General features: G+C 45.2%; 1 protein-coding gene across 4 annotated transcripts in view; it reads left to right on the forward strand.

Annotated features, from left to right (window-relative positions):
• Positions 1-486: 486 nt before the first annotated feature.
• HTT (huntingtin) overlaps positions 487-27,359 on the forward strand; it is a 136,443-nt gene continuing 109,570 nt past the window's right edge. For 2 of the 4 annotated variants that reach the window (XR_003520794.2, XM_027598953.2), the window contains exons 1-3: positions 487-849; positions 13,499-13,582; positions 23,045-23,165. Coding sequence is in view for 3 of the 4 variants with exons in the window: in XM_027598953.2 (XP_027454754.1) it covers positions 632-849; positions 13,499-13,582; positions 23,045-23,165 (423 nt within the window). In the remaining variant the exon portion in view is untranslated. Of the gene's footprint in view, positions 850-6,644; positions 8,303-13,498; positions 13,583-23,044; positions 23,166-27,359 lie in introns of those variants that run through there. The other 2 variants (XM_027598952.2, XM_027598954.2) reach the window with 2 other exon arrangements.

Here is a 27,359-nt window from a genome sequence, read left to right on the forward strand (position 1 = left end):
GCAGGTGCTTCCCCGCCGCGCCCCGCCCCCTTCTGCCCGTCCCTTGCCCCGCCCCCACCCACCACCCCGTCCTCTGCCCCGCCGCGCCCCGCCCCTCCAGCCTTGCCCTCTGCCCCGCCCCCGTCCTCTGCTCATCCCCTCCCGCCGCAGGTGTTTTCCTCGCCGCGCCCCCTGTCCCGCTTCCCACCCTCCGCTCCGCCCTCTGCCCTGCCGCGCCCCCTACCCCGCCTCCCATCCTCCGCTCCGCCCCCTACCCCGCCCCGCCCCTTGCCCCGCCCTCGGCCCGCCCCCGGCCCGCCCCCACGCGAGAGTGGTGCTGTGATCTCAGCGGTGAGGCGGCCCTGGGAGGCCAGCCGGGGGGGCGGGGGTTGGGCCGGCGCCTCGGCCGGCCATTGGCAGAGGTGGCCGCCACTGGCTGTCAATCCCGCTGGCCCGGCCTGGCCCCGCCCCGCCGGCGCAGCGTCGGGGGACGCACGGCCGCGGGGGCTGCCGGGACGGGTCCAAGATGGCCGGGCGCCTCGGTTCAGCTCCTGTACGCGGCCTCGAGTCCCATTCATTGCCGCGCTGCTGAGCGGCGCCGCGGGTCGGCTCGAGGGCTCGGGGGCCTGTCCCTGCGGGGCGGGAGGTCGCCATGGCGACCCTAGAAAAGCTGATGAAGGCCTTCGAATCCCTCAAGTCCTTTCAGCAGCAACAGCAGCAGCAGCAGCAGCAGCAGCCTCCGCCGCCGCCTCAGCCTGTTCAGGCGCTGCCGCAGGCGCAGCCGCCGCTGCCTCAGCCGCAGCCGCCGCCGCCCCCGCCGCCCCCGCCGCCCCCCGGCCCGGCCGTGGCCGAGGAGCCACTGCATCGACCGTGAGTACGGCCCGTTGCAGCTCCCGGCCCAGCGACGGCCGGGGGCGGCGGCGCCCCTGCAGACCCCGGCCCCGCGGCCCCCCGAACTCAGGGCGCGCACTGCCGCCCTTCCTGCGGCGAGACCCCGTCCCGTGGCCATGCCCGGGTCCCCTGGCGTGGGTCTGCGCCGCTCCGCAGGCGGGCACGGCGTCGCCGGCCTCCCTGAGGCCACCGAGGCGGGCACGGCCCCAGCCCTCTGCCTTTCCCGGCCTGCGAAGTTAGGGGAGGAACTTGCTGCTTTGTATTTGCCAGAAGCGGGCTGTGCCGTGAGCAGAACTTGGAGGAGCCGAGACCGCCACTTCCCTTCCGTCTCGTCGTCCCTGAGAGGGAGGAGCGCGGGGGCACAGGACATTCGCGGCGAGCATGGGAGCCGGAGCGATGGGGGGAGAGTGGTGACATCATGCCTTTGGGCCGCCGGGGGTGGGGAGGCCGCGGGAGTGCGGGCCCGGCCCAGCGGGAATTCTGTTCCGGGCGCCCTTTGCATAGCCGGTGCCTCAAGCAGTCTTCCCACATTCTCGAGGCACGTAGCTTAGCTCGGGAATCGCACTGGTAGCCTCAGGAAGAGACCCGCTTGTGTCAGCTCAAGTTGGTCTGCAGACCCTTGAGTTGTGGTTGCCGAGTAAGTGGGGAGCTGCTTAGAAGGTCATTATTAAGGAGTGAGAAATAATAAAATTGACGTGACTATTAGGAGGGGTCGGCTGAAGTTTCTTGCCTGTTTTCAGTTGGACATAAAAACCAGCCGTTGCCGAGGGAGAGGTTAATTGCTGCGGGATGAAGGATGTGCATTACACCAGCACTGTGGTCCAGCTTGCCTGCGGTCCCCATGGGCGGCTCCTGCTTCCTTCTTTGGACACGTCCTGCTACTGTTTGAAGGCTAGGGGTCTCTGTTGCTTGTGCTTGGAGACCATACCTTCCCGCAGAACCCAAGTACTTTCCCCGCCAAAGTCTCCGCGAGGCTTTCCCCCTCGGGGCGTTGCGTTTTCCATCAGGATGTGCACATGGTAGCATTTAATGAGGACAGTTTTCAAGGGGCAGCCCCTTTAAGGAGCTTCCTCCCAGTTTTAGTAATGTTTTCTTACTCGTTCTGTTTCTGACGTGATCCTTGCTGTGTCCTGAGAGTTTAATTAGAAAATGAGGATTCCAGGAGTAGTGTTGACTTATATGTTAGGATAAAATTTTAGAAATAAATTAATTTTTATTTTAATAGGTGAAAAACCTTCTTGGATGTATAGAGAAAAACATTTTTTTTTGGAGATTTTATTTATTTATTTGAGAGAGAGATATGGTGAGAGAGAGCACAAACGGGGGAGTGGCAGGCCGAGAGGCAGAGGGAGAAGCAGGCTCCCCACTGAGCAGGGAGCCCGATGTGGGGTTTGATCCCAGGACCCTGGGATCATGACCCGAGCCGAAGGCAGATGCTTAACCGACTGTGCCACCCAGGCGCCCAAGAATAAAACATTTTTTAAAAACAATTTGACTTATTTCTACGGCAAGTAATTTATAATCATAATTCATTGCAGACTTTTCCTGTAGTGCTTCTCCAGGAGGTAGATGTCATGCAAGTTCACACATTGCCTGGCTCTTGTGTAACAGGAAGCACTAAGCAGGGCTCTGGTGGGAAGAGAGACCTTACTGCTGTCACTGTCTGTGGGCTTGTTCAAACACTGGGTCAGTCTAAACATCTGCCATCTGTTTCTTATGCTGATTTGACGAACCTGAATTTGCTTATCTTCAAAATATGGGTACAAAGAGGTTTCTTTCTAAAGCTGCCTTGGCAAAAGTAGATAGATGTTGTTTTATTACTTTATTTTAAGGTATTGTGTGATTGACTTATTTTAAAAGTGTAATCTATTATTTTCGTGTAAGTAGTGCACTCACATGATGCAAACTCTAAAATTACAAAAAGGTAGTAATTAAAATGTCTCTCTCCCATTCCTTTTTCCTGAGTACCTTATTCCCAGAGGCAAGCTCTATTATACTTTTCCTTGTGTATCCTAACAGATATAAACCATGCATATATGAAGATAGATTTTAAGTTATTTAAAACAGAAGTATTTCAGAATAGTAACTTCTGAAGTTTTTTAGCATGCTCTGAAATCAACTATATTGGCCTAATTGTAGTTATTTTAAGTAAAATGCATAAATCATATTTGTTGGAACTTTGCTGTTGAGAAAGCAGGTATTCATTAATTTGAGTAACAAACTCTGCTTACAAGTTTGGATCTTGGCATTTCTGTTCAGGTGCTTCAGCTGAAAAATCCATTCGCCAAAGTAGGATTGTCCAAAAACAATTTAGAAAGTATCTGTTCTATTTTTATGGTTCTCTGGTGTGTGGCGCTGCAGTGTCACAGCCATGCGTGGGCCTCAGTTGAAGTATCTTGAGTGCCTGCTCGATGCTCAGCATGTAGGATGCAGGGGTGCTGCGTGGGACCGGCTACCGTCTCAGCAGGGCTGGCATGCAGGGGGATGCCGGAGAGGGGGACGGTCCTACCTGTAATTATGAGGCCATGACATTTGCGTTTGGTACTTTCTTACTGTCCATCAGATTCCCACGTGGTTTCCCCCTGACTTTAATTCTTCATTCATCGATAAGTATTTACTGAACATCTAAATTATGCCTCTGTGGTAATAGCTGCAGGGCTGCAGCAGTCAACAGTTAAAGCTCTGCCCTCGTGAAGTTTTCATTTCAGTGAGGGACATGGACAATAAACCAGATGGATACGCAAAATACAGAGTATGTTAGAGAGTGATAAATGAAGGAGGAATAGCAAAGCAGGGGAAGGAACTAGGAAATGTCAGCATTGACAAAGTGTTGACGTCTTAGATAGGGTGTCCAGGGAAGGGCCATTGAGATTGTGGCTTTTGAGTAAATACCTGGAGAGGGTCAGAGATAGAGCTGTGAAGGTGTATGGAGGAGGGGCATTCCAGGCAGGGGAAGAGGTCCAAAGGCCCCCTGTTTGAGGAATACCAAGGAGGTCGGTTTGGTTGGTTGAAGTAGTGAGAGGGAGACTCTTAGTAGGGGGTGGGCTCAGAGAGGGAGCGGAGTGCCACACCAGATGAGCCGGCCCTCCCTTGTAGGTGGATTAAAGACATGGGCATCTTTTCTAGGTGCGATGGGAAGTCATTGCAGGGTTTGGTGGGAGGAGTGGCAGGATTTGAGTTCCATTTTACAGTGAATACGGGTTGAGAACAGAGTGAAGGGGAGCAGAGGCGGAAGCAGGAAACCAGTTAGAAGCTGTTAAAGTGGTCCGGTGAGAGATGGGGGCGGATTCTGTCGTGATGCTGTCAGTGGCAGGGTGAAAAGTGACTGAAGGTAGAACCAACAGGACTTGTTCCTCTCTGCCAAGTGTGAGGTGATTTAGCTGAGGTTGATGTTCTCATCAGGATATATTCGGCTGCAAATAACGGGAAACCCTGCTGCAGTAGCTCAAACAGGTGAGAGTTCATTCTAAGGCAGGGTGAGTCTGTGTGAGGAGGCTGAACAATGAGATGAGGGACCTGGCCCCTTCTTTCTAACTTCCTTTCTTCTCCCTCCCTTCCCCCCTCCCACCCTTCGTCCCCTTCCCAACACCCAACATGGGGCTCGCACTCAGGACCCCAAGATCAAGAGTCGCTCACTGTACTGACTGAGCCACCAGGTGCCCCAGTCTTTCTTCTACTTAGTTTGTAAGCCCTTGTCCTCATTCTTTCCCATTTTTTAAAGTTGAGTTATTTTTTTATTGTAGAATTGAAACAATTTTTTATGTATTCTGGACTAGACCCTTATCAGATACATGATTTTTAAAACATTCTTCCTTTCTGTGGATTGTCTCTTCATTTTCTTGGTAGTGTCCTTGTAAAGCACAAAAGTTTTCAATTTTGATGAAATCCAGTTTTCTATTTTGTCTTTGGTTGCTGTGCTTTTAGGTGTTGTAGCTATGAAACTGTTGCCTAATTCAAGGTCACAGACATGTACTATTCCTGTGTTTTCTTCTAAGAATTTTAGAGTTTACATTTACATCTGATCCATTTTGAGTTAATTTTTATATATGGCGTAAGGTTAGGGTCCTTCTTCATTCTTTTGCGTGTGGATGTCGAGTTGTCCCAGCACCATTTATTGAAAAGATCCTTCTTTCCCCGTTGAATATATTGGCACCCTTGTTAAAAATTAATAGCCCATACATATATGGATTTATTTCTGGACTTTCAATTCTTTTTTTTTTTAAGATTTTATTTATTTATTTGACAGAGAGAGAGAGAGGGAGAGTGAGCAAGAGAGCACAAACGGGGAGCAGCAGAGGGAGAGAGAGAAGCAGGCTCCCTGCTGAGCAGGGAGCCCGATGTGGGGCTCGACTTCAGGATCCTGGAATCATGACCTGAGCCAAAGTCAGATGCTTAACCAACTGAGCCACCCAGGTGCCTCGAGCATTACGTTATTTTATTTTTTTAATCTTATTTATTTTTTTTTAAAGATTTTATTTATTTGAGAGAGAGTGAGCACAAGCTGGGTGAGGGGCAGAAGGAGAAGCAGACTCCCACTGAGCGCAGAGCCGGGTCACGGGGCTTGATCCCAGGACCCCAGGATCATGACCTGAGCTGAAGTCAGATGCTTAACTGACTGAGCCACCCAGGCGCCCCTGGACTTTTTATTTTTTTTTATTTTACTATGTTATGTTAATCACCATACATCATCATCATCATTAGTTTTTGATTTCCTGGACTTTTAATTGGTCTAAATGTCTGTCTTCTACCAATACTATACAGTCTTGATTACTATAGTTTTTTTTTTTTAATCACAATTTCAAATCATGAAATTTGAGTCCTCTAACTTTGTCCTTAAGATAGTTGTGGCTATCCCTGGGCTCTGTGTGTTTCTATATGGTTGTAAGATCAGATTGTCAGATTGCACAAAGAAGCCAGCTAGGATTCTGATAGGGATGGCATTGAATCTGTAGATCGATTTGGGGGTATTGGCACCTTAACAATGTTAAGTCTTCTGATTTATGAACGTTGGCAAAGTTTTTATGTAAAGGGTCAGAGAGGGGGCCATTTTTAGGCTTTGTGGGCACAGTGTCTCTGTCACAGCTACTCACCTTGGTGGTAGAATTAAAGCAGCCAGAGGCAGTACGTAAACAGGTGAGCGTGGCTGTGTTCCAGTAACATTTTATTGATGACTTTGAAATTTGAATTTCATGTAATTTTCATATGTCACGAACTATTATTATTATTATCATCATCAACCATTTAAAGATGTGAAAACACTTAGCTTGCAAACCAGCCCAAAATAGGCAGGCTGTAGCTTGCCCATCCCTAGAGTAAATATGATCGGACCACTTTTGTGAAGCATTTCTTTTCTGGTTACTTTCTATTAACTAGTTTAAAAAATTATAAAAGTTACACATATATATCGTAAAACATTTCCAAACAGCACAGAAGATCTATCCTAGTCTCGTTCCCTAAAAATAACAATTATTAAACTTATTTTGTCTTCTCTGATTTTTTAATGCATATCCAGGCATTTAAATGTGTCTCAGTTTTTGTTTGCATGACTGAGATCACCCTGTATTTCTCAAAGAGCAGTATATCATGGATATTCCGCTATATATCATATATGTTCCATAGCGGTGTATATATATATAAAATTCTTAATTGCTGTATAATAGTGTAGAATTTCTTATTTATTTATTTGGAGGTGAAATTCACAGTACATAAAATGAACCATTTTGAAGTGTATAATTCAGTGACAGTTCATACATGGACAATAATTTTTTTTAAAAGAAGGACTTGGAACTGTAATGGCAGGGGTTTCACATTGTCCTGACTTTCAAGTGGACTGCTGACATATTCTCTCCACCTGAGAGAGTCCCCACCCCTGTTAGCTCTAGTTCCTGAAGGTGAGCCAGCCATCTGACCTTGGAGTGGTCCACCCTCAAGACATTTGGTCTTATTCAGGCAAGAAGGAAAAAATAAAACACCGTACAAGACACTGGTCAATGTGCTGAACTGAATCAGCTCGGGTGCTAAATATGTGTTAGAGATACGATCTGCCATAGATCCTTGCTGCTCAAAGTGTGGTCTCAGGCCAGCAGTTTGCTGTCATTGTGAGCGTATAAGGAGTACAGACTCTTTCCCCCACCTGAGATGTACCAAATCAGAGTCTGCATTTTGACAAGCTCTGTGAGCAATCTGTGTGCACACTAAAAGTTTGAAAAGCCCCGCTGTAGATGGTCAGGTTCTGTTAACAACACTGTCAGCATTTGTGAGGGAAGACTTGGGCTGTTTGTGTATGTCCAGGTATAGCTGAGGCAATGTCACTTCTCTGTCCCAGGGCCATCGAGCATTTGTGTAGCCCCAAAGTGGGCTGTGACCCTGACACATGAGCCACAGTGGGCTTGAAGAGCTCCCAGTGGGAATGGGGACTTAAGTGGGGACTGGACTTGATGACTTGGAAGGAGCCCTTTCAACCAAGTGCTGGTTTTGTGCCAGGCCGTGTTCTGGGCCCTGGGGTTACAGCAGTGAGCAAGACCAGTAGTGATGAATACTATGGAGAAAACAAAACAGAATAAGGGGGAGAAGGAGTGTGCAATTTTATTTAGGGCATAAGTGCACCGAGAAGGTTCTACTGGAGCAGAGTGGAGGGAGCAAGTTGTTTGGATATCTGGAAGTAGAGATCCAGGGAGAGAACAGAAAACAGTGTGCGTTCATATTTGAGGAATAGTAAGGAGGCCAGTAGCGGAAACAAAATGAAGGGCAGAAATAGACAAGGTTAGAGAGGTGGGAGATTAGAGATGAGGGTCAACCGAATGGGACTTTGTGCACAGTGTAATAAGGACTTTGGACTTTACTCTGCCCAGGTGCATACTTGTGTGGTAAAACAAGTGATCTGATTTATGTTTCTAAATGATCACTTTGACAGCACCAAATGCTGGCACAGCCGAAACTGGGTCGTCACTTAATCATTGCTGGTGGGCATAGAAAATAGTATGGCTACTCTGGAAAACAGTTTGGCAGTTTTTTATAGAAGAGAATGTGCAATTACTGTTTGACCTGGCAGTTGTACTCCTGAGCATTTATCCCAGAGAACTGAAAAATTCTGTTCCCGTAAGAACTTGTACATAGGTGTTTATGGTAGCTTTATTCATAATAGCCAAAATGTGGAATCAGCTTTGATGTCCTTCGACAGGTGAATGGTTAAGCTGCTGCTGCTGGTTAAGCAGCTTCGATGTCCTTCGACAGGTGAATGGTTAAGCTGCTGCTGCTGGTTAAGCAGCTTCGATGTCCTTCGACAGGTGAATGGTTAAGCTGCTGCTGCTGGTTGAGCAGCTTCGATGTCCTTCGACAGGTGAATGGTTAAGCTGCTGCTGATGGTTAAGCTGCTTTGATGTCCTTCGACAGGTGAATGGTTAAGCTGCTCCGGATACCTGCCACAACATAGGTAACTCCTAAGGAAATCATGCCAGTGAAAACAGCCAGTCCTGAAAGGCTACAAACTCTTTAATATGTAATATTTTTGAAAGGACATGGTTTTAGGAAATGAGACTGGATGAGAGGTTGCCAGGGTTAGGGAGAGTGTGGTGGGTAGAGGGTGGGGGGGGTGGCGCTGTGGCTCTAAGAGGGGCCCTTGTGGTGATGGAAATGTTCTATGTCTGTGGTGGATCCATAAACTTACACAGCTCATAAAATTGTATAGAACTAAACACATACACATAATGAAGAAAAGACTTTTTTCATTTAGCTTAACAGATTGGTTTTTTGAAATGCACCTTTTTTTAGGTAGTGATTATTACTGTATTTGGTTAGATCACCAGTAAGAAAGACTATTTTTTTATTTTTTACTTTTTAAAAATATTTATTTTAGAGAGAAAGAGAGAGCAAGTGGGGCAGGGTGGGGGAAGTCGAGGGACAAGCAGACTCCATGCTGAGCGCAGAGCCCAATGGGAGGTTGATCTTACTATCCTGAGATCATGACCTGAGCCAAAATCAAGAATTTGGACACTTACCTGACTGAGCCACCCAGGCGCTCCAAGAAAGATTTTATTTTAATGGTCTTTTCTATGACACGGACTGTAGATTGGGGAAATCTTAGTCCTTGGTCCCCCTAATCAAACAGCACTTTTATTTTTAAATTAGGTATGATACATAATTCCAGAATGATTTTTGGTGTCCCATTCCTTCTTAAAATCTGTCTGAAGGAGCCCTAATGTTTTAGGAGCACTCACATTAGTACCGTACTTGCTGCAAGTGAAGTGGCCGGAGGCGGGGGCAGTGGGGAGGCTTCGGTCCTGCTCGCTGGCTGGGCTGTGCAGGTTCCACCGGAAGGTGAGTGTTCAGAGCCCAAAAAGCGCAAGGCAAGCAGCGTTTTTCCAAGTTCCTGTGGAGTCCAGGCCTTTCCCCTGCCAGCCCTCCACCTGGAACTACATTTTTTAACAATAAGAATTTAGATGAGAGCTTGAATTCCCATTCTTAGAATTCATTCTTCGGTAATTAATGTGGTTCTAGCATGCTTTTGTGGCCTGGCCATTTTTAGGTGCCTCCTTGCAAATGTGTGTTTCTGTGCACATTGCTTCAGCACGGAAGAGGGGCTGACTGAAGTTTGCGTTTTGAAGGTGAAGTTAACATGATTGCATTTACCCAAGTTGGAAGAGTCCGGACTGCTTACCCTGTTGATCGAGTTCCTGCTCAGAAAAGGCAGTTCCCTTTTGTCCTTAATTTCCATACTTACTTTTCATGTAGAACAAGCCAGTTTGACATATCGGTTCATCAGTTGGAGTTAAATTCCATGGGGGAATGAAGTGGTTGTGGTTTTCTTAAGTTTCCAAGTTTGCTTATTGGACAAAATAAGATAGCAAGGAGGTATTTCAAGCAGAGACCATAGACTATACAGGAACTGAGTTTGAAGATGCACGACCTAAACTACTGAGTTATTCCGAGTGGCTAGAGTTGCCTGAAGGTTGGGGAATGTGGACGACTGGAAAGTAGCCTGAGGCCATGTTCTAATGGGCCTGGTTAGACTGCGTTTGGCAGCGGGCACCACGGGGCGGTAGCGTGTGCTGTGTGCATTGTGTTGGTGTGCTTGTCGCTTTCAGTGGGTAATACTGGAATGATTGTTTTTCCCCTTTTCTGATAGTTTTTGTTAATGTCTCTTCGTTGGGGTGTCTGAGGGTAAAGTTCGATCCCACGCTTTAAAATATGGATATTCTTCAGTGTGATAAAAGAGGGGGTGCTTTTTACAGGATTAAGTTACACTTGTCTGCCTTTTTAAGCAGGCATTTTTCAGAGTTTGATTCTGATGTAGTAAAATTGTGTAGTTCTTTAATGATGTGTCAATTTCACACGTTTAGCCATGTCGGCAATGACAATGGATTTGAGAAAAACAGAGCAAAATTAAAGTATTTGGTAGCAATCAGATGGTTTGTGTTTATGCTTCTCACACAAAACAAGTACTTACTAATTATTGTTTGAATTTCAATGGCTTGTTTAGCACCATTGAAAACTGCCTGCAGAATTTTGTGATTCTTGGGCTATCGATTTTTGTGTGGAAAAGGTTCAAATTTCATCATTGCTAGGAAGTGATTGTGAATCAGGTAAGAAGAGAAACTTGAAATATGTGTGCTTTCTTCTTAGCTGTAAGATAGAAAGTATACTGTCCTCTTTTCATAATAAGGATCATGGAAGCTGCTGCTAAGAGACCTGTGATTGGCTGTCTAGAGTGTGGCAGGCGGGATTGCACAGGCTCCGTTTCCCATAGCCTTTGAGCTCCAGTAGGGATCACGCCAAGGCTGCCTTTTTTTTTTTTTTAGTAGCTTTGCTGTTTCTACTTTTTTTTTTTTTTTTCCATCTCTTGGTTCCAGAAACTCAGGTTCAAAGTAATTATCATTTATCTTCTGAATCCTATCTGAAAGACTGACTCAACTTTTGAGCCCATTTTAATGTGTATTTTACTTATTCTTCTACAGACAATGTTGATTTATCCATTTCCTTATCGGCTTTTTACGAACATCTGTGAAGTGCAGGCGTTGTGCTGAGTGCTAGTAACGGAGGTGCTGTGGCCCTTGCTCTTAGTCTGTCATCCTGGGAAGGCGACTCCTGGAGCAGTCATTACCAGAGTGGCCTGGAGGCTGGCTTGCGGGGTGGGGGACGGAGCCCCAGGGGAGCCCCAGGGGAATAGGGCAGGCTTTCCCCACCGGGAGCGCCCCAAGGAGGAGGAGCGAGAGGGAAATAGACAACAGAAGAATGTATTTTTATTTTCTTGGGTGAGATTCATATTCCGTCTTTGACTTTTTGCTCGTTTCATGCACATTTACTCAGGTTCTGGCAAGGCTGGTCTTCTTGAAATCAGGTGCAGGCCGGACAGCTGTGCTGTTTGCTGCTCACTGTATTCTTTTGGTTTAGCCCATACGTGAAGAGGGAGGCAAAGTTCCTGTTAGGGCTGGTATTTGTATCTATTGCTCTGGAAAGGTAAATGTTCCACTGGCCTGGCCGTTCTCCATCAGGCATGTGTGTAATTACTGTGAAGCTGGTAACTTTTTCTGGTACCCTGGTATGTGAATTCAGTTCCTTTAAGGCCTTGGGCAGATTTTCACTTTGGAAATCAAAAGGTAATGGATAGGTAAGTTAGTTTGCTTCCTAAATGCTTAAAATGGTCAATGTTCTTTAATTTTCTTGATGGTGGTCTTACACTGGGCAAATTAATTCTAAGCTTTTGTAATGGAGAAATTAATCTGGCAGTTTAAAGAAGAGAACATTTTAATTCTCAGAGCACTTTCTTCTTAAAATCGAGGTGCCGTTTACAAAGAGCACAGTGTACCCTGTTTAGTGTACTTCTATAAGCTTGGACAAATGCATGTAACTACTACACAGTAGGGGTTTAGCCCAGTGTTCTCACCCCCCAAGCTTCCCCTACCCCTTTGCGCCACTCCTCTCTCCAGCCCCTGTAAATTACTGATCACTTTCTGTTCCTGTAGTTTGTCTCTTCCAGAACATCACAGAGATGGAACCCACCACTATGTAGTCTTGAATCTGGTACATTGAGACTCACCTTGTGTGTAGTAGTCGTTTGCTCCTTTTTATTGCCAAGCAGTATTCCGTGGTCTGGTCGTGCGGGTTGGTTTGTCCGTCTACGGGTGAAGGATATTTAGGTTGTTTCCATTATAGTGCTTCTGAAGTGGGTGGCTTCTGAGGATGGGAGGTGAGAACCCTCTGCTTCTTGTGGTCACTTAGGGACTCAGGCTCCTCCCATCCTGTTGGTTCTGTTGGTTCAATCTTCTTGTCTTTATCTGTACAATCAAAAACTGGGTGTTAGGCACGTTTGCTCTAGTTCGAGGGACTAGAATACCCAGGATAAGCTGGTGAGGCAGATACTCCATATATCACTTCCATTCCCATTTTATCTGTGAGAATGAAGGCGTGTGTCTTTCCCTACCTACAGGGAGGCTAAGCAATGGAACTTCTAACTGGGGGGCATGTGTCCAAGAAGGAAAGATTGGTGTTTGGGTGGATGACTAGGAGGCAGTCTGCAGTATTAACTTACTAGTAAAAGTCCTCTTTAGGAAAGAGACCAGTGGGAAAGACATACTCACCAGACCCTGTAATGATGGTCTCTAATAATTGGCCAGTCATTGGGAAGCCTCCTCTCTACTTGCTATGAAGGCTTCTCGCTCAGGCCCTGATTCTTTTCTTGTTCGAAACCCCTGCCTGTTCTTTTTGGCTCCTGGCTTCCCCCTTTGGAGGTTTGTCCTTGCCCCTTTTCTGCTCCAGCCATGTCTGAAGTGCCTTTTGGAGGCGTTGCCTTTGTTGGATGGTATAGTTTGTAATAGCCTGTTCCTTCAGATCCACTTTTTGGACCCTGAGGGTTGCATTGGGGACTTAACAGTCACAGGTGTTCGCAGATTAGACCCCTACCCCTTTGGTAATATAATTCCCTCAAAAACTAGTAGTCTTCTGGTTTCGTTGTTTCTAGTTAGTATGAGGTACTGGTAACCACACTCAAATTCTTCTCTGAATGTAGTTCTTCAGCCGGGTTTAATTTTTGGCTTCCTCTTTGGATCATCCCTCTGTCCCTTGTTTTGAAGGTGCATATCTCAAAGGTGTCTGAAGCTGCATGTTTGGGTGGGAAGCAAGCACCTTTACTCTGATCTTGAGCGGGCTGTTTGTCTCCTTGTGTTGCCCCAGAAGTCCTTACAGGAGGCTTCTTCCAAGCTTGTCTGGGGGTGTAGAAGTGGTCAGTCTCTCCACCAAGAACATGAGGACTGCCATCAGTTACAATGTGATTTTGAGCAGTAGAGGCAACTTGGTATGAAGGGTAGGGATGATGCTGTGTTTCATTGAATCATGTGCCCCCTCCGTCGGTGTGATCTTGGGCGAGTCACTGCACTGCAGTTTCTCTTCTAAAATGGGAAAAATAGGTGCATCAGTGACATCACCCAACTTTTCTATGGAGCGGTGTAGTTTAGGAAGCCTTTAGTTGAGCTCATTTGTGCCTCCCCCAGCTGACCCCACTCTGCCCCCCAGCATGGAGTATGCGGTTTCTTCCTGGTGGTCCGGAAGTGCTATGGAGTGAATGAATGATATGTGGAAATTGGTGGAGTGGATAATTCAATACATGTTCACTTTTCCTTGTTTTTTCTTTTAGAAAGAAAGAACTCTCAGCCACCAAGAAAGACCGCGTGAACCATTGTCTGACAATATGTGAAAACATAGTGGCACAGTCACTCAGGTAATTGCACTTTGAACTTTCTAGTAAAAATTAAGACTATATTTTTGTTCCTAATGGGCTAGAATATTCTTTGTCTCCCCAGTTCTCTTAAGACATTTAGAGGCCCATTTTCTCATATTTCTGGCTATAGCTATATGGAGTCATATTTCCTTTTTGTAGCTTAATGAACAATAGTTGTAACCATTATGATAATTGAACAGGGTGTTTATATTTAGTTAGCACTCTTGGTAACTGTGACCACTGAAAAATCTTCTGTTTGATATTTTTACATTGTGGCAGTAATCGGAACAGACAGGAGACTGTCCAGTGACATGTCTTGTGTTTGCTTCTCATTGGCACCCTGCTGCTGTTCGGGTGCGCCCAGCAGTGGCCGGCGCCTGCCTACCTGCGCTTGAGGGTCTGCGGGGTCCTGGGCGGCGGACCGTAGGCCAGTCTCCCTTGCTTCCTCATTCTTTTTTTTTTTTTTTAATATTTTTTATTTATTTATTTGAGAGAGAGAGAGAATGAGAGAGAGCACGAGAGGGAAGAGGGTCAGAGGGAGAAGCGGACTCCCCGCTGAGCAGGGAGCCTGATGTGGGACTCGATCCCGGGACTCCAGGTTCATGACCTGAGCCGAAGGCAGTGACTCAACCAACTGAGCCACCCAGGCACCCGCTTCCTCATTCTTTTGTGGTGAACTCGTGGCATCTTCTTTTGTATCTTTGCTAAGTCTCCTCATTCTCTTTGCTTTCGGTTGTCTGTCTTTCTAACCACTGTTCCTAGTGGCTGTGGAGGATAAATATTTCAGGCCTGTTTCTAGGGCCTGAGTAGGAGACAGATGTGCCTGAGGTTTCTGAATTCTGTTACCTTGTTGGATGTGGTGAAACACTTCTCTCCTTGCTTTTCTTTCTTTTGGAACAATTCACGTTATTGTCCCTGCTTGGAAGCTGGAAAGAGCTCTCTATAATCTGTTAGAATAATAATCTTGATTTTAGTACTGACAGAAACTTAGTGACTCACTTATTTTTAATGGCACCTTGCATTTGTATTTTATATTTTCAAAGTGATTTCGCATACAATAGTTCATTTTAGCTGAACTTGTTTCATCGTTTGGGAAATGTGGTAGGTGATTTCTGTTTCTAATTTGTAGAAATGTGGGAAGCAAATGAAATAACAAATGAGAGTATGTGCTGAAAATAAAAATTATAAGTTAGCATGCTATTGTAGATAACAACACTGTGATAAAAGTAGGGGAAAAAAGGTTTGAATTCCATCTCTGCTCCTTATAAGCCAGCTGATTTTGGATAAATTTAACTTCTTTCAGCATTTGTGAACTGTAAGTCCTGATTTTTAGGGTTCTTATGAGATTGGGTGACACTGCATCCCTGTTTGTTAGCCACGTGGGAGCAGGAGCTCTATAGGGTTGTGACGAGTCTTGTCCAGAGCTACCAGGTGTCACTGTTTTCATGTGAAGTGACTTAGATCCCTGACAAACATTTGCTCTCCTGCTGCCCTAGCAGAGTTTTGCCCATCTGACCTCCAGCATCCGGGAGTCCAGGAACATTTCACTGTGAAAGCTTAAGGACCCAAAAGATGAGCTGTCTTCCACTTGGAATGCTTCCTGCTCTGTACTTACTCTGTTTCTTTTGCTCATTCTCAGTGGAATTGATGGAATGTCAGCTTAGATTTTCATATTAGTAAAGTATGTTGGGATATCTTAGGATTAGTTTGCGGCTCAGTTTGCCATCTTAAATCAAAATAGTAGCTGTTAGTGGTTTTCACAGTAGTGTATTTCTTCTGTTTTTATGGAGTAATGCTGATAGTCATGCTTCTTGTTCTCCAGAGGGACATGTTGATGGGATATTTTATTGATCCAGAGAGGTCGTCTTCGGTGTCATCAGACCAAAGAATAATTTAGTTTTAAGATACTTTCCATACTTTGCAGGAATTTCAGAGTGTAGAGCTCAAGTAGATATTTTATATATGTATATAGTGTTTTATCAAATCTTTCTTATACCTGGTATTTCCTGTGATCTCTCCTTGAATATAACTAAAGCTTTGGTACATTTCTGTAGCTTCTGTGATATACTAACTTTGTCTCCAGTGGGGTTATTTCAGTGGTAGCTTCTGGAGTTTTTAATGTGGGAAGTCATCTAAAACTTCATGGATAGTGTGACTATTAGTGTACTTCAGCTCCCAATTTGGTGGTCTAACCTACTAGTTCCTAAATATGGATGAGAGTCAAGATCATCCAGAAAATTTGTCAAAAATACAGTAATGAAGATACCTCACTGTCCTCTTTCCCAAACACACTTATATTTTCTGTTCAGGTGTAGTCTGGGGATTTGTTTTTAACAAGCCTCCACTTAGGAATACCTTGGGAACCCTTATCTAAGCGTGTGCACCTTGATAAAGTGGTTGGGTAAAAATAAATATACAGAAATCCATAGGTTTCCCACATATTAGCGTAGGTTAGTCAGAAAATATCAGGGTTCAAGATCCAATTCACAGTGCCACCAACATATAGAATTTCAAGGAACTGACAAGAAATACACAGAAAACGTGGACTGCTGTTGGCTTTCCTGAAAGGTATAGATGACTACTTTCCTTCCTAAATGGAAGACTTTTTATTACAAAGCTGAGTTTTCTCTAAATTAATCCATAAATTTAAATAGCCTTGGTCAGAATTCTAGTAGGGGTATTTTTGAACTTGTTCACCTGCAAGAATAAATACATGAGTGTTGCAAAGAAAATCAGAAACATCAGCAGTGTGGTGAGAGGTGATGTACACAATGTTAAATTAGTTGTTAGACATTAAAGGTTTGGGATAGAAAGTTAGGAGAGTGTATGTGTGCATCTGTGTGTGTGAATTTATGGTAAAGATAACATTTCGTATCAATAGGGAAGCGATAGGTTATTGAACCAAATGACTCGAGGAAAATTATGTCTGTGCCGCATATTGCAAACAGACATAAATGTCAGGTTAATTACTTAAATGTAAAAAAAATGAAATTATTATTAAAAATAGGATGTTTGATCTTAGGCGGAGGAAGACTAATAATATAAAGGAAAACATTGTTTTGACTGGAATATAGTTCAGTGTGTCAGACTCCACCTTAATCAAACTTGAAAGTAAATTCAACTTGGGGGTAGTATTGACAGCATATATATCGAGGGTTTAATAGCTGTATAAAGAGCAATTATAAATCATTAAGGAAAAGACTGTCAGCCTAATAGGGAGATAGGCAAAGAACATGACCATGTGGTTCAGGAAGTAAGAAGTATGTGTGGGCCAGTAAACCTGACAGCTTATACGTAGTTTTTGTTTCCTGTGGGAAAATATTCACATTTACTAGTCATCAGGGGAAAGAGACCAAAGCAAAAACAAGAATAGCTTCCATCTGTCAAATTCACAAACATTAAGAAATACAAAGGATTTTTGTCAGAAGTGATAAAACCTTCTTAAAAAAGGCAGTTTGGCAAAAATATCAAGCTTCAGATTTTCGTCTTTGTGGCAGTCTCACCTGAGGACGTTATTCTCGGGAAAGTGTGTGACAATGTCAGCGCAGTGCTGTTCATCCCATTAGAAAATTAAAAATAATCTTAATTTTAATTTAATTTAATCAACTTACCAGTTGGGGAATTGAAAAAGTAAGATACATTTATAGAAGGGAATGTTAGTTAACTTTGTAAAAGGTGATTGTTAGAAATGTGTATTTGTGACCAGAAAATTTATTAACACTATGTTAACAACTTAAATTTAAAATATCAAGAAAGATATTTGCTCTGGTAAGATAAATACCAAAGAGAGATTTACTTTCCTGTCTAAGACAGTTGATAATGGACAAAATATATATGACAATGGTTTTCAAGACATCAGGCAAAGAGCAACAGCAATCCTCGAAAAATGGAAAAGTGTGGGAGCCATGACTGCCCCCCCCGTTACTGTGTGGAGGGAGTTATGTGGGGAGGGGAAACACAGGCAGAGCCGTGGGGTGCATGGTTGAAGAGACAGACAGAGCTGCCAGCTAGAGCCAACTGGCGAGAATCCCGAAGAAGAGAGCGCTGCACAGAATGATCCCTGGAGCCTGCGGAGGGAGGGATTCTTGAGTCTTTAGCTCCTATGGAAGTGCAGGTGCTTATAAGGATAAAACTTAGGGCTGGGGTAGGATCACCTAGAAGGATGAGAAGGAACACTTGCTGGAACACTTGGTGGAAGAGCTCCTGTTCACACCAGCCGCAGTGGACAAGTATCCTTCCTGGGCCTTGGCTGGAGGATGCAGCAGGGTTTGCCCTCACGATGGGGGCTAACTTAGCCCTAAACTAAGATGTTATTCTGGTCCTGCCTGATAAAGCTTACAGGCAAAACCCAAGATCATACTCTTTCATAGTAACATTATTGCATCTCAGAGCAAAGTTCAAGAGTGTTTATAGGAATTCAGAATATAGGGCCCAACGAGGTAAAAATTAGAAGATCCGGTGTCCAGTCAAAACTTTTCAGGAGTGCAAATAAACAGGAAAATAAAATTCGTAGTGGTCAGTTGAAACTGACTCAGAAATTGCACAGATGGTTAAAAAAAATAACCATGAAAACAGTTACTTTATGTATTTGAGAAGCTAGAGAAAAGATGGAATGTGTTACATAGAGAGACAAGACATTAAAAAGAGCTGCGTTGAACAAAGGTGAGAGTGGCTGCAGATTTCTTGCTGGAAAAACTATACGCGCCAGCAGTCAGTGGGGTGTCATTTGTAAAGTCTTGAAAACACCCTGCGCTGCATAGCCAGTCAGTCTCTCTCTCAAAAACAGAGGTGAAGTAGACATGCAAAAGCTGAAATAATTTATGTCCAGCAGGCAGCCACTCTAAGAAATAGTGCAGAGTGTTTCCAGTAGAAGGAAAGTAAGATGAGAGAGGAATCTGGACCCACCCAGAGGATCGGAGAGCAGGGACATGGTAACGTGGCGCCATGTGACTAGAAGACATGCCTCCTCATTTTCCATCTCTTTAAAAGTTAATGGATGGCTTGCAGCAAAATTAATAACCACGTGTTTTGGGGCTTTATGATATGTGGAAGTAGAATGTGTGACAACACTAGTATAAGGGCTGGCAGTAGCTTGTGTTCGACCGAATAGTGCCCCTGTCCCCAGAGACAGCAGGCCCTGATCCCTGGAATCCTGTGTAAATGTACCTCGAAGGGAAAGGATCTTCCCAGATGTGATTAAGTTAAGGATCGTGAGATGGAGAGATTATCCCGAGTTGTCCGGGGGACCCTAGATGTAGCCACATGTGTGTCCTTATGAGAAGGAGGCACAGGGAGGTCACACACGCACACACACACATACAGTACACACCACACACACCCCCACACCACACACACAACACACACCACATATACACACACCACATCACACAGACACCCACATACCACACACACACCACACACACCACACACACACCCCCCCCACATCACACAGGTGCATACCACACACACCACATACACCACCCACAGACACATACACACATGCACATACACACACGCACACACACAGAAGCGTGTGTGCGGCAATGTGAAGATGGAGCAGAGACAGGCTTGGAGGTCAGGCCACAGGCCAGGGGGTGCTGGCCACCACCACACTGGAAGAGGCAAGGAGCCCTTCTCCTTTGCAGTCTCTCGAGGGCAGTACCTTGATGTTTGGCCCAGTGATACTGATTTCGGCCTTCTGGCCTCCAGAACAGCGAGAGGGTGAACACCTGTGGTTTTCATCCACCCAGTTTCTAGTAGTCGGTTACAGCAGCCCCAGGAAATGAACCCAGTACTGTTGTTAGTTTCTCATGTTGTATGTGAAGTGCTGTGACGCCATTAAGGCAGACTGGGATAAGTTAAAGATGTATCCTATAAACAAGGCAACAGTTGAAAGCACAACAAAAAGTTATAGCTAATAAACCAAAAAAGGAGATAAAATGGGGTCATACAAATACTCAACCCAAAAGAAAGCAGAAATAGGGAAAAAGGCAAAGAGCACCTGGGGTCAGAAGGAAAGAAATGGTGTGATGGTAGCTTTAAATCCACTTAACATCAATAATGACATTAAACATAAGAGACAGGTTTCTTCAGATCTGATGAAAAACCAAGACCTCATATATTCTGCCTATAGTAAACCCATTTTCAGGTGCAAATAGCTTAAAAGTGCATTTATAGTAAACCCATTTAAAGGTGCAAATAGCTTAAAAGTGAAAAATAAAAAGAGGCTGACCATGCTAGCACTGATCAGAGGGAAGCCAGGGTGCTTGTGTTAATATCAGACGGTGGATTTTAAACAAAAGCTATTACCAGAAATAGGATGGTCACTTTTATAATGATAAAGACATCAGTTCATCAAGGGGGCATAGCAGCCCTAAATGTTTAAGTAGCTAAGCACAGAGCTTCAAAAATACATGAAGCAAAACTTGATTGAACTGCAAGGAGAAACAGACAAATCCACAATTATAGTCCGATTTCAGCAGCCTCTCTCAAACATTCTTAGAGCAGCAGACGTAAAATCTGGATCTGGAAGACTTGAACAACAGTACCCATCCCTGTGGCCTGGTTGTCATTTATAGACACTCCACCCAGAACAACAGAAGACACGCTCTTCTCAGATGCTCACAGCACACTTGCCAAGGGAGACCACACGCTGGGCCATACAACAGGTCTCTACATATAAAAGGATTCATACAAGTATGCTTTCTGACCTCGATGGCATCGAATTGGAATCTGTTCCAGAAAGATAGTCTGGAACACAAGTAACACATTTCCATGAGCCATGGGTCGCAGAGAAAGTCAAAGGGGAAATCTGAAAGTATTCTGAATTGACTGAAAATAAAAACCAAGGACGTCGAAAGTTGAGGTACGCCGCTGCAGTGTGTCCAGGGTTAGGGTTATAGCACTCGGTGCCTGTCATAGAAAAAAAAGAAAGGTCTCAAAGCAGTAACCTCCGCTTCCATTTCAGGAAACTTGATAAACAAGAGCAGATGAAACCCAGATTTAGCAGAAGAATGGACATAAAGATAAGAGCAGAAGTTATAGAAAACAGAGAAGTCTATAGAAGCTCAATAAAGCCAGAAGTGAGTTCTTTGAGAGTGTCCGTAAGATTCATCAGACTGACCAGGCAAGAAAGAGTGAAGTCACACATTACAAGTGTCTGGAGTGAGGGAGATGAGTTTAGTATGGGTTCTGTAGATATTAACAGGATTATAAGGGAGAATTAGGAACAACTTTGTGCAGTAAATTTGACAGTTTAGGTGACGTGGACAGACATGAAAGACATTTCTAAAGCTCTCTCAGGAAGAAATCTGTCACCTCATTAGTACTGTATCAGTTTTATTAATAAAATTAAAATTTAAAAATCAATATTCAATCTAGTTATTGGAGAACTTTTAAGCATGGTTAGAAATGGTATATGAACCTACTTTTTTCTTTTAATTGAGACATGACTGACCTGTGACACTAAGTTTGCATATACAGCGTGTTGGTTTGACGCGTGGCCACAGTACTCTTAGCTGACCCCTTTATCAAGTCACATAGTTCCTGTTTCTGTTCTGTGTTGACAGCAGTTAAGATTCAGTCTCTTAGCAGCTTTGAAGTTCATAATACCGTATTATTGATCATAGTCACTATGTTGTGCATTAGATCTTCAGAACTTATTTATTACTTGCAAGTGAACCTACTTTTATCTGTGGGTTTTATCAAGCCTAAACACAGATAACTGCTGGTGAAAATTTTGTGTTTGAATTGAGATGTACTATAAAAAAGATTGTTATATATATCAATAATTTCTTCATATTGATTAAATGTTGACATACCATATTTTGGCTATATTGGATTAAATGAAATATTGTTTTTTAAAGAACTTATTTATTTATTTGTCAGAGAGAGAGCATGCGCACAAGCAGGGAAAGCTGCAGGCAGAGGGAGAAGCAGGCTCCCCACTGAGCAGGGAGCCCGATGCCGGACTCGATCCCAGGATCCTGGGATCATGACCTGAGCAGAAGGCAGACGCTTAGCCACTGAGCTACCCAGGTGTCCCTAAATGAAATATATTATTAAAATTAATTTTACCTGTTTCTTTTTATTTTTGATGTATCCATTAGAAAGCATAAGATCAGACATGTAGCTCACGCTGTGGTTCTGTAGCCAAGCGCTGCTTGGGGTGGCATTTGAATGCTGTACCCGCATCTGAGAGGCCTTTCTTGCTAGTGGGAGGTCTGACATGCTGCTGGGCGTTTTGTTTCTTGCTTGTATTTGTCGATCATTGCTAAGGTGGTCCTTTGTTTCTCTTAGGCTTTGGCTCTTCTGACCATTGGTAGGAATTAGGATGTAGTGGGAAAGGGAGAGGACCCCCATTTCAGAGTATTCCAGGTTGAGATCATGAAACAGCAGTTGGATTTTGAGGTTTCAAAAATAACAGCATTATACAGGGGCCGTGTTACTGACTTGCAGTTCTTCATGGTGCTGTGAAATCAGTTCCTCGAACGTGGCCCGCCAGCCTGTCTCTGTCTCGACAGTGGTCAGCCACATGGATCGTGACAGCCCAGACAGGCTCTCTCAGTCAAACATGGTAAAGTCACTTGCAAGCATTACATAGACTCTAGTCTTTGTAGGACTGAGCTAGAGGAACAAAACCAGAGCCTGGCTGTGATCGTGTGTAGTCTGCAGTGCGATATGGTTATGCTTTGGAACACATTGAAAGCAAGATTTAAAAGGAGTGAAAAAGTTATATTGGTATACTGTGTTCAGGATTCCAAGCATATTGTAAGTAAGAGTAAAAGTAACCTGTTGGCAGAGAGCAGATGGCTATCTGGGAGGGAAGCAGTGTCTTTTTTCCCCTCTTTTTTTTTTATTGAGTTTCATTACATATAAAACAGTTTTTTTTTTTTAAAGATTTATTTATTCATGAGAGTCAGAGAGAGAGAGAGAGAGAGGCAGAGGCAGAGGGAGAAGCAGGCTCCCTGCTTAGCAGGGAGCCCAATGCGGGACTCGATCCCAGGACCCTGGGATCATGACCTGAGCCAAAGGCAGACACTTAACCATCTGAGCCACCCAGGCGCCCCAAAACAGTTCTTTTTAAGATTTTTTTAATGAAACCTTTAAAAAAATGAAATTGTGTTGCAAGTACATTCTTTTTTTTTAAATAAACTTTTACATTTTAGAATAGTTTTAGATTTACAGAAAAATTGTGAAGACGGTATAGAGAGTTCCTCTGTACCCTACATCCAGTTACCCCAAGTATTAGCATCTTATGTTACTGTGGTGTGTTTTTCACAGTTAATGAATCAGTATTAATATACTTATTAACCTTCATTTTTATGTAATGTTGCTTTTCTGTTCCAGAATCCCATATAGGATGCCAGATACCTCATTGCATTTCGGTATCATGTCTTTGTAGCTTCCTCTTGGCTGTGACAGTCTCTCCCTCTCTCTCTCTCTCTCTTTTTTTTTACTTAGAAATTCTCCAGAATTTCAGAAACTTCTGGGCATCGCTATGGAACTTTTTCTGCTGTGCAGTGATGATGCAGAGTCGGATGTCCGGATGGTGGCTGACGAGTGCCTCAACAGAGTCATAAAGGTAAGACCCTGTGAGCCGTGCTCTCCGAGCAGGACTTGTGGCTGAGAGAAGAGGCTGTAACGTAACTTCCTTCTGTTTTGAGTAGCACAGTCTGTCCGGATGTTTGTGCTTGCTGCATTTGGTGGGTGCTTTGGCGGGTCTCTCGTATCTGCCCGCGTGCTTGCTACCCCTGCTCAATCAGAAGGCAGTGCGTTCCCTGGAAGCCTGTGCAGTGCATAGGTCACGTGGGCGCTGCTGGTGGCCCTGGGTGTTCTTGGGGAAGATGTCACTAAGGCACCAACTTTTGTTTGGGCAGAGCCTAGAGCAGCCACGAGGCCCTGGGGAGGCAGGGGACAGGTAAATGGAATCCATCTATGGTTTCTCTGTGGTGTCTCTAGCCTCTCTTTTTCTGCTTTCCCTGCCCTTGCGGAGACCTGGTCAGGAGACGGGGCTTCTGTAACAGGCTAGCTGGGGCTGATGTGGCGGGGCTGGGCGGAAGGAGTTCCCAGGGAAGGACGGCAGAGTCAGAAAGCCAAAGCGCTTGGGCCACAGGTGAGCTGGGGGTGGAGAGAGGGCTCTGCTGAGAGAGACTGACTTTGTGGCCAAGACCACCAGAGCTTTAAGCTCCTGTTTTCTGCTGCCCTTGAAGATAAAGGCCTTCTTCCATAATTCTTATTGTATTGGAAAACTGTCCTTGTTTTTCTCATTCTGCCCTTCTCCTACTTTGTGTCCCCAGTGCATCCTGGTCACCTTCTAGGCCACCTTTGCATTTGTGACTGGGCCTTTTGGGTTGTGTGTGCAGACTCAGATAGCACTCCCACTGTCAGTGCGCCAACTCTGTGGTTAGCACTGTAAGTCTCTCCAGATGTTTTTCTCCTTGTTTCTTTCTCTGCAGGGATCCTTGTTTATTGGACCTTTCTAGTTTTCTTATTTTTCCCCTGCGGCTTCCAATTCCACCCCTGAAATTTAGATAAGTCTTGGAGAAGAGCCTACATCTCTTCATTTTCCTTGCAGGCTTTTTCCTCATTTGGCCGGATAAACCAAGGACTACAAGCTAATGTAGATCAGTTGAATATTTCCCTTCTCATTAGGATCTCGATAAAGAAAACTGTTCTTTGGAGTCCTTCTCAGGACTTTCTCTGGACAGTGGTCACATTTTACACTGGCCAAGCAGTTACCCGTCCTTTCTCCTTCATGGGCCCAGCCTTCTTCAGAAAGAGGATCACCCCCTCCTGCCATGTTCAAGGAGGTTGAGACCCTCTGCCAGGCAGATAGAGCATACATGGATTTTGGAGCCAAGGGGACCTGTGTTTGAATCTTGCCTCTGTCCCCTACTAACCGAACAACTTTGGGAAATGTATTTAATTCTGTGAGCCTAAGTTTCCTTACCTACAAAGGGAGTCAGACAAAGTTTGGTGGTGTGTGTGAGCGTGAGTGTGAGGATCAAAGGCGGTGATGTGCTTAGCACCATCCTGGTCACTCACTGGTCCTCCAAGTGGTAACAAGTATTATTAATAATGAGATTTAATTAATTAATTAATTTATTTTTAAAGATTTTATTTATTTATTTGACAGCACAAGCAGGGGGAGCAGCAGATAGAGGCAGACGGAGAAGCAGACTCCCCGCTGAGCAGGGAGCCTGATGCGGGGCTCGATCCCAGGACCCTGGGATCATGACCTGAGCTGAAGGCAGACGCTTAACCAACTGAGCCCCCTGGGCGCCCCAATAATGAGATTCTTACTTCTCACCCAAAGGGAGTGAGGGGCATAGGAGAACACCAGCTGCGTTCCCTCTTCTGTCACGGAGACTCCACAGTCTCCTGTCGTCCAGGAACCCTTCCCTTCTGGCAGCGTGTTGTTACTTGGCTAACCACGCTTTCCAGGCTCCTCTAGCCACGGCATCCTGGCCCGCTCAGTCAGGAGCAGCCTTAATCTGTAGGTAGCCTCCTGGTCCTCTCCTTCTGCCTGCACTTCCTGCTTTTGCTTGCACCTCATCTTCAACAGCAACATATGGCCAGTGGCCAGTTACCCTTCCTCTCCGTGCCAGGTAACCGGTTAGTGATACTCACCTGCGTGTGGGGTCCCACAGCATATTTACAGATGGCCTTTTTCAGTTGTGTTTCCTTCTCTCCAGGCCTAAATATCCTTGCTTGCTTTATTTATTCCGGCTGGCAGGACCGGGCTGGGCTTAGAATTTCTGACTTTTCAGTTCTTGAACTTGATGCTTAGACTCAGAGTACCTAAAGAGGGCACGACGCCTTGCTTCGTGGCGAGAGGGGGATTCAGAAGGGCAGAGGGAACAGTTTGACCCCAAATTGCTCTGATATTGGCCATTGGACATGTAGGCTTTGCTCTGTTTTTCAGCCTGTCTTCTTCTTCTTTTTTTTTCTTTTTTTAAGATTTTATTTATTTATTTGACAGAGAGAGAGCAGGAGAGCACAAGCAGTGGGAGTGGCAGAGGCAGAGGGAGAAGCAGGCCTCCCGCGGAGCGGGGAGCCCGATGCGGGGCTCGATCCCAGGACCCTGGGACCATGACCTGAGCTGAAGGCAGATGCTTAACGACTGAGCCACCCAGGCGCCCCTAAGCCTGTCTTCTTTCGTGACCTATTTCCAAGAACTGCTGAATAGCTTGGTGTGTGTGGTGGTTGTCGGCCGTGACCCTGGGTCGTAACCTAAGACCTGGTTGTCTTTCTGGCCGTCCGTGTCCTATTTCCCTTGTATCAGGCCTCCCAGTGCAGAGATTCTAGTTGCTCCTCTTATGGTCCCGGACGTGAAGATGAGGTCATTCTCGACCTCTTTTTCCTGCTTGAAGGTGGGCATGGTGGGGTTTGGCTATACTTAGATCTGTGCTTCCTCAGATGCTCTAGTCTTCAGGTTCAGGAGGCTGGAGCCAGATCAGGGTCTGGCTAGATTTGCTTTCATTGTGGCAGAGGAAGGACAGGCTTGGGAGAGTGTGGATGGCCCTTGGCTCAGATGTCAGGGAGGGGCAGGGATACAGACATGGTCACTTGGGAGTCAGGTCCTAGACTTTTGTCTTCTGTTGAGTGTTGTTATATGCTTCTGATGAGACCAGACTCATGGCCCAAGCAAATGGGACATGTTGGTTTTCATTTATATAGGAAAATGCAGTGGGGATCTGATTCAGCCTGACAGTGTGCTCCTGCCTCATGTAATTTATGGTCTCAGGTGGGGAAGCACGTTTGTACAGAAATCATTCAATACATGGCACAAACTCTTAAGTTCTGAGAGACGCTGACAAGTCATCATGGCACTCTGGAGACTGAGGTATCTTCTGTCTGGTAAGGCAGAAAAGGCTGCCTGGAGGTGGTGGCTAGTAGGTGAGTGAGGAGATTAGGGGCCCTCTTAAACAGTGCAGCACCCTGCCTCTCCGGGGCTCCAGGAAGCCTCTGAAGGCTCCCAGAGGAGGGTGGCTCCGGTGTGTGCTTCTGGTTTTATTTGCAAAGTAGCATCTTACTATATGTTTGTTCATTTTGGTATGCTCACTTACAGATTTAGTACAAACTGAAATGGAGGAGTTAGGATTTACAAATTTCTGAGATACTCTTATACTTCAGAAGCTCCCCAAATATGACTCTGCTTTTGATTTTCAAGCTCACTGAACCAGTAGGTGAACCCATGTGAGTTACTAAGAGCAGCTCAGGTTGTAGACATCATAAGCTCTATATCACATGAAAGAAGCTTGGTTTGAGGCTTGGTTACGTCTTTCCTCTCTTCTTGGTGGACAGGCCATTGGCAGTACCATTTCAGAGGAGAGGGTTCCCATGGGCGAGAGTGGGGGCCAGGAATCTTTCCTCTCCCTTCCTTCCATCTTGAGAAGCCCTCTCTAACATGGACTCTGCCTCTGGTGGTGGTTGCCTCTGGCTGTTCTTACTGGGTTGAAGTTGGCCTGGTGGCCGTTAGTTTTGGTTTGGTCCCTAAGTGAGCGGGAATGGGGGCAAGAAAGGTGTTGTGAGGAGCACGAGACTCCTCACCCTCCTTCGGGTTCTGAGCCACAGGGCTGGGAGCATCTGTGCGTTGAGGGAAAACCTTCAGAAAGGACAGGGGTTCTGCCCGCCGGAGCGAGGGTCTCTGGTCTTAAAAGTATGCTCACTGCCTTGCTGGCGTCACAGACTTCAGGCCATTGTTAGTGTGGGGCCATCCAGCAGCGTGCACTTTAATGAAGAAGGAAAACTTTCAGGTGTTTTCTCCTCTCAT

This window comes from Zalophus californianus, chromosome 2 (genome assembly GCF_009762305.2).
Source record: "Zalophus californianus isolate mZalCal1 chromosome 2, mZalCal1.pri.v2, whole genome shotgun sequence".
In the NCBI taxonomy this organism is placed as follows: domain Eukaryota; kingdom Metazoa; phylum Chordata; class Mammalia; order Carnivora; family Otariidae; genus Zalophus; species Zalophus californianus.